Below are 13,246 nucleotides of genomic sequence, written 5' to 3' on the forward strand. Positions count from 1 at the left end.
GGTTTGAGTCCTACTACCTGTGTCTGTCTGCGCCACTCAATTCAGCTGTGTTCCTTTGAAAAAAGCTGAGCGTCAATAGTCTTGTTTTCAGCCTCTAGGAATTTTAAAACTGCATTGGGTGTATAACTTTGGTAGGGCCTACTAACGGTGTCTGCCTCCCCAAGGTGTTCCCCAGGTTTCCTCTCCATTGCTTCAATCTTCATGCTCTCGTTTAGTAGTTGTTGGAAACTACGCTGCATTAGGCCTACAAATTGGGTATGGGGTGTAGAGAGATGGTGTGTTCCACTCCAAGGTGTTCCCCAGGTTTCATCGCCATTGCTTCGATCTTCATGCTCTCGTTTAGTAGTTGTTGGAAACTACGCTGCATTAGGCCTACAAATTGGGTATGGGGTGTAGAGAGATGGTGTGTTCCACTCCAAGGTGTTCCCCAGGTTTCATCGCCATTGCTTCGATCTTCATGCTCTCGTTTAGTAGTTGTTGGAAACTACGCTGCATTAGGCCTACAAATTGGGTATGGGGTGTAGAGAGATGGTGTGTTCCACTCCAAGGTGTTCCCCAGGTTTCCTCTCCATTGCTTCGATCTTCATGCTCTCGTTTAGTAGTTGTTGGAAACTACGCTGCATTAGGCCTACAAATTGGGTATGGGGTGTAGAGAGATGGTGTGTTCCACTCCAAGGTGTTCTCCAGGTTGCCTTTCCTGAGCTTCAATCTTCATGCTCTCGTTTAGTAGTTGTTGGAAACTACGCTGCATTAGGCCTACAAATTGGGTATGGGGTGTAGAGAGATGGTGTGTTCCACTCCAAGGTGTTCCCCAGGTTTCCTCTCCATTGCTTCGATCTTCATGCTCTCGTTTAGTAGTTGTTGGAAACTACGCTGCATTAGGCCTACAAATTGGGTATGGGGTGTAGAGAGATGGTGTGTTCCACTCCAAGGTGTTCTCCAGGTTGCCTTTCCTGAACTTCTATCTTCAGGCTCTCATTAAATTGTAGTTAAATGGAACAACTGCATTTGGCGTACTAGTTGGTTTGGGGCCTACTATCGGTGTCTGCCACTCCTTGCTGTTCTCCTGGTTTCCTGTCCTGAAATTCCATTTTCAGGCTCTTGTTAAGTAGTTGTTAATGTTAGACTGCATTTGGCCTACTAGTTGGGTTGGGGCCTACTATCGGTGTCTGCCACTCCTTGCTGTTCTCCTCAACTGAGCAAAGCTGGGCCGCCTGTTTACTACGGTTGCCAATTTTGAACTGCATGTCGACTACTTACTGATTTGGGCCTACTCTCTGTGTCAGCCTCTCATTCCAGTTGTCCTCCACTGCAATGCCCCCTGGTTAGTCCTGTGTTACCAATTTTGAACTGCATTTAGCCAACTTTATTCTTTGGGCCTATATCTGTGTTTCCTCCTCATCCTGCCCATTGCCCAGCCAGTGATAGATGAGTCTGCTGGTACATTGACCCATAACGCAAAATTCCCCATGCACGCTACACAGCAAGATTGTGACCCTGCTGAAAGTCAGGTTCCTCTTCCCGCATACCATACCACCTTACACGGGACAAAGAGGAAGGTGCAGATGAAAGTGCAGGTTCCTTCATCAGGTGGGGGGAGGAATACTAGTTGGCGACGTCACTGGCACAGGGCCTCTCATAGTACGCAAAAGTGTTGCTGCCGGTGGGAGGCGCCCCCGCCGTGCAAACACACCGCTGTACTTTGAGGGGCCCTGTGCCAGTGCCAATGCCAACGAGTGGGCCCCCCCTGCTTGCTCAGGATCACAGCACTTGCAAAGTTTAAATACTTACCTCTCCCTGCTCCACTGCCGTGACGTGGTCCAGATTTACTGGGCCCACTAATTACTTGAACCAGCCCTACCCCCCACAACTTTAGCCAAATGACCCCCAATTTCAAATGCCTTCCAATTATTATAAGGTAAATTACGATTGACAAGCTTCTTTAACAAGAATGGATGTTTTTGCCATTAAAATGGGCAGTGTAGGTGTTTTCCTGGCCTCCACTCACTGCCGACTATGCTCCCCCATTGACTTGCATTGGGTTTCGTGTTTCGGGCGATACCCGACTTTTCGCGATAATCGGCCGATTCCACTCGACTCGACTTCTAAGATAGTCGGGTTTCGCGAAACACGGCTCGACTCTAAAAAGGTCAAGGTCGCTCAACCCTACTTAACACCATGCGGGGCGGGGATTCAGTAACAGGCTGGCCGCACTGCCCGCACAGGCGCAGAACAGAACCCGGCACCAGCGCTAGGACGGCAAATGCTCTATGCACCTGCACAAGGCAGAAGAGCAGAGCGCAGGCGCCGGAATTAACACAATAACAGTGCTGAGGGGGTGGCGAAAATCTACACAAGAGATGACTGACGGCAGTTGGGCGCTTCTAAGAGGAGGCTTCAGTCCCGCCTCCATGCACTTACTGCTGCACAAGGTGGCTCTTTTAGTTTATAACGGCTGGAGGGGGTGACAGTGGCCCTTTAATAAGTGATATATTTATGAACCTCATTGTTTGCATCCATATTGTCAGTATTCATTCAGCTAGCTGAATTCTTTTACACATTTTTTATTTATACACTGGCAATTTTGCCCCTGTTCATTGATATACTTATTCAACTTTCATATCTACTCATACATACGTGTGTGTGTGTGTGTGTGTGTGTGTTTGCATAATATATATACACTTTTTATATTTTTCAGCTGGCTGGTTACTGTATATATGTTTACAAATTGTTTGTCCTTGTCCCAGGTTGTTGGGTGTATATTTATGCTGCACTTTTTCAATGAAGATTTGTTATATTTTATTCTCTGTCTTGCATTTTTTTTCTTTCCTCATTTCTCTATATATCAGTGTCTTAGGACAGTATATACTTTTTGCTGTTTGTTTGCTTTATTAGTTTTGTTTAATTTTATTAATGTTAAGCTATCCACTATAGTCCCGCATGACTAATTCCACCTTGTGCTGGACACTGGAGCATTTCCTGGGTTGTTACACCATAAGTGCTGTGCATGGAGGGGACTAGCGGACCGCTCATTTCAGGAGCCGTGCAAGCCCCCATTTCTATCTACACTATCAGCTATACTGTTAGAGAAGGGGGCTGTCTCTCATTTAACAGCACTGATGACGTACCAACAGCGGAAATGATCTTGTATGTTAGCCACAAATGGAAGTGTACCAGTTGAACCTAAAGCAGGTAATCTTTTAACAGGGCACCTTTGATTATTGAAATGTATTAGTAAATTGTTAATTAAGGATATTAGTTTAAACTGGCAACTCGTTTTAAGTTTTGGTTACACATGGGTAAATTGATGCCGTTTTTAATATACTCTCATTAAAGTTATTTCTGGGAAATCATAAACCTCTACATTTTGCAGAACATAGAGCGCAAATTAGTCAGGTGTTTGTTTTTTTTTTTTTTTGTTTTTTTAAAGCACATGATATTTTTACTTGTTTCTTTCTCATGTGCAGGTGAGGTCCAGATGAGCCCAGGAAGTATTTCTGCTCCAGCTAAAGGCCAGGCAGAAAACAAAGCAGACGAAGACGGGAAAGCCTCTACTCAGGGCAAAACAAGAGGTGAGAGACAATAATTATATTTTATTCTTTATGGGCCTGATTTGTACATACATAAAACTCACTGTACACCAAGGTAAAAGTGTCCATTATGCCTTTTATAATGAGAGTCACTGATGTGCGGTGTTATCATTGAGAAAGCGAAGAGTGTGACAACATAAAACGTGGGGTTTTGTTGTAATGTGGTTTTTTTTTTCTTTTTCTTTGTGCTAACGACAACGTAATAAAAATGATCTGATTGAAATAGAAAAGACGTAATAATAGACAATCCTCATTTACTTGTGTTAATTATTAACAATAGAGGATCTGCTGGTCAAGAAATGCAAGAGACTGGCACTTGTCTGGCCGCAGACTTGTGAATCTTCACATTGCGCGTCGGGAGCAGGCAGTCATGTAACAGCAAGTATGCGGTTTGCACGCTTCCAGCCACATTCCAACTAGACAAGTTCGGCTTCATTCAGTTCACTTTTATTAAACGAGGCTGCTCCCATCTAGTCGCCGTGTGACTGCATTTATGTAATAACATACTTGCTGTCACGCGCCCCCCACCCCCAGCGCTTGTCCTGGACAATCCTCAAAGTTTCTGCAGTCACGTAGAATGCAGAAATTCCATTAAGGCTATGTTCACATGTTGCGTTTTTGCAGCGTTTTTTTAATGCAAATTTTTTCAGCTGCATTTTCTACAACCAGCAAAGTCTTAGTGTTCAGAAATCTCATGCACACATTGGTTTTTTTTCTGACTGTTTTGTCAAAGAGATACATTTTTGCAAAATTCAGCATTTTTTTTCAGTGTTTTTTCAGCCATTGAAAGCAATGGGTAGTGCAAAAATGCTGCAAAAAATGCAGATATCATATTTTGCTGTGTTTTGGGGCAAAACCTAAGGAAGTTGAATCAGATTTTTTTTATGCATTAAACTTGATCAGCATGCGCAAGAGACAAATGTACTCTAACAAAAACGCAGCAAAAACACAGTAAAAACTAAGCTAAACCTGCTTTTTGTAAGCAGATTAAATGTGACGTAAAATAAACACAGCAAAAATGCAATGTGTGAACATGGTCTAAGTCTACAAGAATCTGTGTGTTTGTTATATTTGTCTTTTTTCTTTGTATTATCTCTTTTTACAAGTTTAAAAAAATTTCTTAAATCCAACAGTTGTGACTCTGAGAAATATCATTAAGGCTGTTTTTCACGCATTCGTGTTTCACGCTCCCTACCTGAACTCGACAGCTTCATAAAGGGCTATGATTTCTAGTTAGCAGATTCGTGGCCAGTTTGGAGGTCACCGTCTTTGCTTGGTCCATAAAGTCCAGATGTGTGTTAATCATTTTTAAATGTTTAGAACATAGTCTAAACGCTGCAATGATATCTGTGGGTAACCTTTCATCACATTCTCTTGAGGCCGGACATATACATTGACATTTGGAAGCATTATTATTATTTCCCCAGCTTCTCCCCTCTGTCAATCCCTTCATTGGCTCCCCATTGCCCAGAGACTCCAGTACAAAACCCTAACCATGACATACAAAGTCATCTACAACCTGTCTCCTCCATACATCTGTGACCTCGTCTCCCAGTACTTACCTACACGCAACCTCCGATCATCACAAGATCTCCTTCTCTACTCCCCTCTTATCTCCTCTTCCTACAATCGCATACAAGATTTCTCTCGCGTATCACCCCTACTCTGGAACCCTCTACCACAACATATCAGACTCTCGCCTACCATTGAAACCTTCAAAAAGAACCTGAAGACCTACCTCTTCCGACAAGCCTACAACCTGCAGTAACCACCGATCGACCAAACCGCTGCACGACCAGCTCTATCCTCACCTACTGCATCCTCACCCATCCCCTGTAGACTGAGCCCTCGTGGGCAGGGTCCTCTCTCCTCCTGTACCAGTTATGACTTGTATTGTTTAAGATTATTGTACTTGTTTTTATTATGTATACCCCTCCTCACATGTGAAGTGCCATGGAATAAATGGCGCTATAATAATAATAATGGATCCAGTATTAAAAGTTGAATCTGTTACATATGGCGGAAGATTAGATGCACTTTGGGTTCCATTTCGCATGTTTTTACTATGGATTCATGGATTGAGATAAAAGAGCAGCCCAAGGTTAAATTATAGATTTAATTGCCTTAAAGGAACACTAGACAAGACACATATACAATGGTCAGATATGCAAATACAGATAGTGGTAGGACAAAAGATATAAGCAGAATATATGTCAATTACCGGGTGATGTTAGATCATTGGTGCACTGGGCCATGTAATGGGTGTGTTGGGGGTTAAGTCATGCCCTTCATCCTTTCGCATCCCTTCTTGATAAAGCAAGTAGGTTTTACTTGTAAAATGGTGTATTTTATTTTATTTTCCGACAAGCCTACAACCTGCAATAACCACCGATTGACCAAACCGCTGCACGACCAGCTCTACCCTCGCCTACTGTATTCTCACCCATCCATTGTAGATTGTGAGCCTTCGGGGGCAGGGTCCTCTCTCCTCCTGTACCAGTTATGACTTGTATTGTTTAAGATTATTGTATTTGTTTTTATTATGTATACCCCTCCTCACATGTAAAGCGCCATGGAATAAATGGCGCTATAACAATAAATAATAATAATACCAGTAATTATTATTTATTGGGATGTCTTTGTTGTAGGCAGCAAGAGAAATGTTACAAGGCCGCTGCCAAGTGATCTGATCTTCAGCGCCATCTCTGCTGTCTTTCCAGAGAGAGGTTTTCCAGAAGAAGTCAGGAATAGGTAAATGATGCAAGAATTTAATGTTTGTGCAATTTGGAATATACTGGAATCCGAAAATGCGTAATTGGTTAAAGAGCCTTATGTCCTACTAGAACACGGACAGTATATCGGTGTACTCACAGGTTGACCTGGACTCAATTTTAGCCAATAAAGTCAATTAAATTGTTTTTGTGTGTAAATATTTGTTCAGATACAAAGAGTTGACAGCGGAAACAGACCCCAACACACTTCCACCACAATGCACTCCAAATATTGATGGACCTTTGGCAAAATCTGTGCCACGAGAGCAGTCCTTGCACTCCTTTCATACTCTGTTCTGCCGCCGCTGCTTCAAATATGACTGTTTCTTGCACCGTAAGTAGCCTTACTTCTGTATCTCCTCTTTTATACTTGCAATATCAAACCTTAGTGAAGTTATGAGATTTAAAGGAAATACCGTATTCCAAACACTGTACATCCAGCCACTCCAGGAGTGGGTAACAGCTTCTCGCTGACCATCTTATATTGATGACCTATCCTAAGGATAGGTAATCATGATTATTGTATTGGATGGCCCCCTTTAATATCTTACAATGTGATTTCCATGTTTTTCTTATGTTATAGATTTCTTTGTTATTGGTACAGAGCGGGGTCTAGGCAAATGTTTCATCGGTCCTAGGTGTTGGGCAGGCCAACCCAAAGCCGTAAAGTCTGCCTAAGCCACCAATAATGACTCTATTAGGTCAGGTGGCATTACGTTCTCCCCCTTTACCACCTGATATAAACATGCATGCTTGGCTATGTATGTGTGGCCAGCTTTATTATGCCATCCCACTACATGTGATGAAGAAATTGGTTATTATTCATGATAAATCAGCATTTTCTACCCTGTAGCTTGGTGACATAAACCGCAGTGATTGACGCTGGGTTCATTTGTTCTCTTTTGCTCTATATGTAAATGCAATGAACCACATAGCAGGACATTGATGTAATGCACAAACTATTGATATATGAAGAATATAACCCTCGTTATTCTTTTTCTCTTCAGCATTTCATGCAAGTCCAAGTGTGTGTAGAAGAAGGAACCGAGAAATTAAGATTGAGACTGAACCATGCGGGAGTCAGTGCTTCTTGTGGCTGGTGGGTTTTTATTTCTTTTACACTTCCACATTTTCTTCTATAAATGCCGCATAATATTGGAGTAAGATGGTGGTTTCTAGTCTGCCTGTAATGTGTTCTTATGGAATCACAAAAGATATTGCTCATAGTCGGGTTTCTTCTGTAAATGGGTAAGAAGATGCCTTTACATCCTAGGTTTTGCCAATGTATCACAAAGTCTATCTCGCAACTTGTTCTTCCTGAAATTATTAACTTTGCAGTGATCCTAGGAGATAATTTTGTGTCAGCTTTTTTCTGCGGTGTATAAATATAGTCAGTATTGCTGGTGGTTGATTTTAAGGCAGACAGTTATCAGGTCTCATTAAGTTCTACTGTTCAAATGGCTAGAACATTGCAATGTACAAAACGATGACCAGAAAAATTTCCACAGGAAAAAGACCACAGCTATGAATGCCCATACGGGCAGTTGCCCACTTGGAAAATTGCCCACATGGACAAAATAAGAACATCTATCACTTTCCCCCTAAGACCAGTAATATGTTATATAGCTCCAGAGCCTGTGTACAGTGTGACCACAGCTGTGCCAGCATGTGCCCAATTTCTCTATTTCTACTTTGTGGGACACCGGAAACCATGGGGTGGTATACTGCCAAACACCAAACTGGCACGCAGCTAATCAGTTTTAGCTTAGTGTCAGTAGGAGGCAGCCCTGTTTCTACCTTTTTAGGTTTTGTTGTGTTTTAGTAATGATGTTTATTTGTACCTGTAACTTGTGATTTTGGGCAACAGAGTGGAATTGTGTAACTCTGCCCCTCCCCCCCGCCATTGTCCTTCTTTCCATTGGTTCTTCCTTAAAGGAGCCCTCTGACAGACACTCTGAATATCTCGCCAAGTCAGCCCTCTGTCCGTCATTTGTTGCTACATGAGTGGCCAAGGCAGTTTTGGCCTGGATGAGACATCTCTGCCAGGGTGTTCTTGCGGACGCTACTCCTGCCAACCTAGCGGACCAAGTTGCGCACGCAGTGAAGTACCTCCTGTCCGCTTCTCTTGATGCAGCTGCCTGTTCAGCCCCGGCAGTCGGCAACATCATTACTATCCACAGGTTATTATAGCTGAAGGCATGGAGCACAGACTCCGTATCAAAAAAGTCCCTGACTGGCCTACCTTTCCAAGGGTTCTCGACATTTCAGAGAGGAACTAGATAGAATATTATCCATCACAATGGCGGGTAAGTGCACTTCACCTCCCCAACAGAGGGCCAAATAACCTCTCTATCCCACAGTCCCATTTCATTCCTTTTGGAGGTTTCGTCCCAGAACAATGTCCGACAAAAACAAGTCTCTAGTACGCCAGCAGAAGACACCTTCCTTCAAGCCAACCCCCTCCTGGTATCCAAGAACTCGCTAATGCCGGCCATCCAGAACCAGCTCCAACAGATTCTCCTCGGCATGACGGGTGGCTCCCACCTCAGAAGACTCTCTCAGGGTGGGTGGCCGTCTCCTTCAGTTTGTAGACGATTGGCTCTTCTTAGTTGACGACGCCAGGGTCTGGGACGACGTCTCCTGCGGTTACAAGATAGAATATTTTTTTTCAGCAGGGGCATTGTCGTCACACCCTATTTGGACGACATTCTCATTAAGGCCGCATTCCCCTCAGCATGTAACGACAGTCTACAGAATTGACACCCTCTCTCTTCTGGGCTGGATTTTCAACACCACGAAATTGTCTCTGATCCCTGTCCAATAAATTGTTTTTATGGGAATGCTGTGCAACACCGCTTGAGCAAAAGTTTTCCTGCCTGAGGAAAAGTACTCGATGCTAACGCGAGGGATTCATTCTCTGAGGTCCATCACCTTGTCCCCTCTGCTTCTGCTTGAGCATACTAAGCAAGATGTTTGCTTCAATGGAAGCAGTTCAGTTAGCTCAATTTCACACATGCCCTCTTCAACTCTTTCTTCTAGCAAGATGTAACAGGTCGATCGGCTCCCCGAATTGTCAAACTTCCCCTGTGGATAAATAAGTCCCTGGAAATGGTGAGTCGTCTCCTTTAGTTCATCTCCGAGGATCATTTCTACCTCTTTTAACAACAGGTGCTCGGTTCGGGAGCAGTCTTTCAAGACTTAACAGTCCTGGGCCGATGGACCGCTCAGGAATCATCTCTTCCAATTAACATTCTGGAACTTGGGGCAATCATTCTTGCTCTGCTCCACTGGAAGAAACTCCTCTATGATAATCCGATTTGAGTCCAGTCCGGCGATGACGTACATCTATTACCAAGGGGGAACTCGAAGCCAAACAGTGATGTCGGAGGTCGCTGGGATCCTGGGCCAAGCAGAATGTTCCGGCAATTTCAGCAGTACACACACCCCAGGAGTGAACAATTGGGTCGCAGACTTTTTTCAACCGGGAAAGTCTCACAGCCGGTGAATGGTCACTGAATCCATCAGTCTTTTCACAGGATCTGTTTCAGATAGGGACTTCAGACGTCGACCTAATAACGCCCAGTCTGAACCACAAGTTTCCTTGGTTCATATCCAGATCCCATAACCAGCTAGCAATCAGAGCCGATGCACTAGCGATTCCCTGAGCACATTTCTCCCTCCTATACCTGTTTTTCACTTCTACTGCTAATCCCCAGGGTAGCCAAAAATATCAAGGCGGAGGGAATATCCAACATACTTGTTACTCCGGACTGGCCCAGAAGACCCTGGTATGCAAAGGTAATCAATCTGCTCGCGGACACTCTGTGGAAACTCCTGGATCTTCCAGACCTTTTATCGCAGGGGCCCCTCTTCCACCAAAATTCTCAGTCGCTCAATTTAATGGCATGGCTGTTGAAGCTACAGTTTTGAGGTCTGCTGGTTTCTCTGATCAGGTCGTTCAAACCATGATCAAAGCAACATTTACCACCTTATCTGGAAAACCTTCTGTTGGTGTGAAACTAATCGGATTGCTCTGATGATTTTTCATCTGCCCTACAATTTTTCCTTTTTACAGTTGGGTTTGGAATCCAGACTGTCCCTTTCTATCCTTTTTTAAAGGAATCTTCCATCTCGGCTAAGGACTTTCATTCATTCAAGGGGACGTCTATTCCATCTACCCCCAGTAGAACCCTGGGAACTTAACCTAGTGCTCGACGTTCTCCATGAGTCTCCATTTCAACAACTGCGTGAATTCTCTCCAACATTTCTTTCTTGGAAAGTTGCCTTCCTGGTTGTCATTACCTCTGATAGGCGGGTTTTCGGTCACTAAACAAACTGGATCTGGTAAGAGCCCTCTGTGCTTAACATTCCAGGATACCACCTTTCAGACATACGGATTCTCTGTCAATCATCCCCAAAGTCCACGGAAGGGTCTCCCTGCTTCTGTATCTCCCTGCTTCCAGGTCTACCATTACCCATTGGGTCAGGTCTGCCATTTTGGAAGTTTACCGACTAAGGGAGTGCCCATTTCAGGTCACGGCACAGTCTACCCGCACAGTGGGGGCTTCCTGGGCAGTTCACCACCAGACATCGGCCTTGCAGCTTTATGAAAGCTGCTACATGCTCCTGCATTCATACTTTTGCCAAGATCCACAAGGTTCACACCTACGCCTCATCGGATGTGAACCTCAGTAGAAAGGTCCTGCAATCTGCAGTGGCCCAAGCTCTGACTTGAGGGTATTACATTTTTTATTTTTATATATCTTTTGGATATTCAGTGTTATACTGTGTCCCCCAATGAACCGATAGAGAAATGGAGATTTTGGGTACTTAACTTAAAAGCTTTCTCAGAGTCTTCATTGGTGGACACTGCCCTCCCTTTACTGTTGTATTGGGTTCTGTTATGGTTTGTTATATCTGTTATGTTCACGTTGCTTCTCCTACTACTTTCTCACTAACTGACTAGCTTTGTGCCAGTTGGTGGGTATATACTGCTGGGGAAGAGCTAAATTTTTTGCATAGTGTCAACCTCCCAGTGACAGCATTACACCCATGGTTTCCTATGTCCCCCAATGAAGGCTCCGAAAAACACCAAGGTTACTTACTGGTAGCCGGTTTTTCCGGAGCCCATGACAGCACACATGAGAGAGGGGATCTGCCCAGTCAGGACAGGAAACCTACTGAAATAAAAGGGCGGTACCTCTCCCTCGCTTCAGTTGGTTTTCAGAGCATGAGAGGCCTCCTTGGTTAGTACACATGGTAATCCACCACCACATTATAATAATAACAAAAACACCCAACTAAAAGTGCACACCGAAGGGTGAAAAAAGGGAGGGAATATACAGGTGCTGTCATGGGCTCCGGAAAAACCGGCTACCAGTAAGTAACCTTGGTGTTTTCCCGTCTCCCATGACAGCACACATGAGAGATTTTTGGAGAAAGGAACACCTTAGGGAGGGACCACCGCTTGCAGCACCCTTCTACCAAAGGTAAGGTCAGTAGAGGAGGATAGATCTAGTCGGTAGTGTTTAAAGAAGGTAGATGGTGAGGACCAGGTAGCAGCCTTACATATCTGATCAAGCGATACCTCTGCTTTTTGTGCCCAGGAAGTAGCCACGGCCCTGGTGGAGTGAGCCTTGATGCCATCAGGGATCGGAACGCCACATGCAGTATAGGATAAGCTAATGGCCTCCCTAATCCATCTGGCAATAGTACCTTTGGACACCCCATGACCTTTCCTGCTACCCTGGAAGGCTACAAACAGAGACTGATCCTTCCTCCACTGACTAGTCAAGGATATGTACTGCAACATAGACCTTCTTACATCAAGAGTGTGAAACCTCTCCTCACCTGGATTTTTTGGATTAGCACAAAAAGAGGGTAATACAATTTCCTGACTCCTATGAAATTTAAGGACTACCTTAGGTAGGTAAGCCGGGTCTGGTCTTAGAACCACCCTGTCGTCATATATCTGAGTGTATGGAGGACAAACAGACAGGGCTTGTAAGTCACTCACTCTACGTGCAGACGTCAAGGCTACCAATAGCACTGTTTTTAAAGTAAGAAATTTTATTGATAATTCTTGCAAGGGCTCAAAAGGTTTCTTAGTTAGAGCATCTAAAAAGAGATTTAAATCCCAGGGAGGAATTTTTTGAATTACTACAGGTCTAGACCTACTACATGATCTAATGAACCGAGCAACCCATTTATTGGAGGCTAAATTGCAATGATATAAAGCTCCTAATGCTGACACTTGAACCTTAAGTGTATTGGTAGCCAGTCCTAGCTGTAAGCCTGCTTGCAGAAACTCTAAAATAGCACCCACAGGAGCCTCGTCTGTCAAAGGTTGTCCTAAAAACTCTAGAAATCTCTTCCATGTCCTACCATAAATTCTTGATGTAACCGGCTTCCTGCTTTTCAACAGGGTGGAGACTAACCCTGGCGAGAATCCCTGTCGGCTCAGTTAGAGGGCTCAATGCCCTCTCAAATTCCAGGCTGCCAGATGGAAGCCCTTCACTTGAGAGTGGCATACTGGACCCTGGGTAAGCAGGTCCGGGACCTCTGGTAGGATCCATGGATCGGTTACTGACATTTGTCTTAAGAGAGAAAACCATGGCCTTTTCGGCCAGAATGGAGCAATCAGAATCACTCTTGCCTGCTCCGACCTGATCTTCCTCACTACAACCGGTATTAACGCTATTGGGGGAAACACGTAAGCGAGGCTGAACTTCCATGGAATGCGGAGGGCATCTACTGCAACCGGGTTCCCCCTCGGGTCTAGCGAACAGAACCTCTTCACCTTCCTGTTTTGAAGCGTGGCAAACAAGTCTATTACTGGTTCTCCCCAGGCCTGTACTATTTGTCGGAATACCCTGGGATTCAGTG

The 13,246-nt window shown here is 44.3% G+C and overlaps 1 protein-coding gene across 1 annotated transcript in view; it reads left to right on the plus strand.

The window, feature by feature from the left end:
• The window catches only part of EZH1 (enhancer of zeste 1 polycomb repressive complex 2 subunit), a 97,678-nt gene that overhangs the window by 40,202 nt on the left and 44,230 nt on the right, over positions 1-13,246 (plus strand). The window contains exons 9-12 of the mRNA XM_069751910.1: positions 3,468-3,572; positions 6,239-6,341; positions 6,532-6,695; positions 7,369-7,460. Of these exons, the coding sequence (XP_069608011.1) occupies positions 3,468-3,572; positions 6,239-6,341; positions 6,532-6,695; positions 7,369-7,460 (464 nt within the window). The remainder of the gene's footprint in view (positions 1-3,467; positions 3,573-6,238; positions 6,342-6,531; positions 6,696-7,368; positions 7,461-13,246) is intronic.

The sequence above is a fragment of the Ranitomeya imitator genome, chromosome 2 (genome assembly GCF_032444005.1).
Source record: "Ranitomeya imitator isolate aRanImi1 chromosome 2, aRanImi1.pri, whole genome shotgun sequence".
NCBI lineage: Eukaryota > Metazoa > Chordata > Amphibia > Anura > Dendrobatidae > Ranitomeya > Ranitomeya imitator.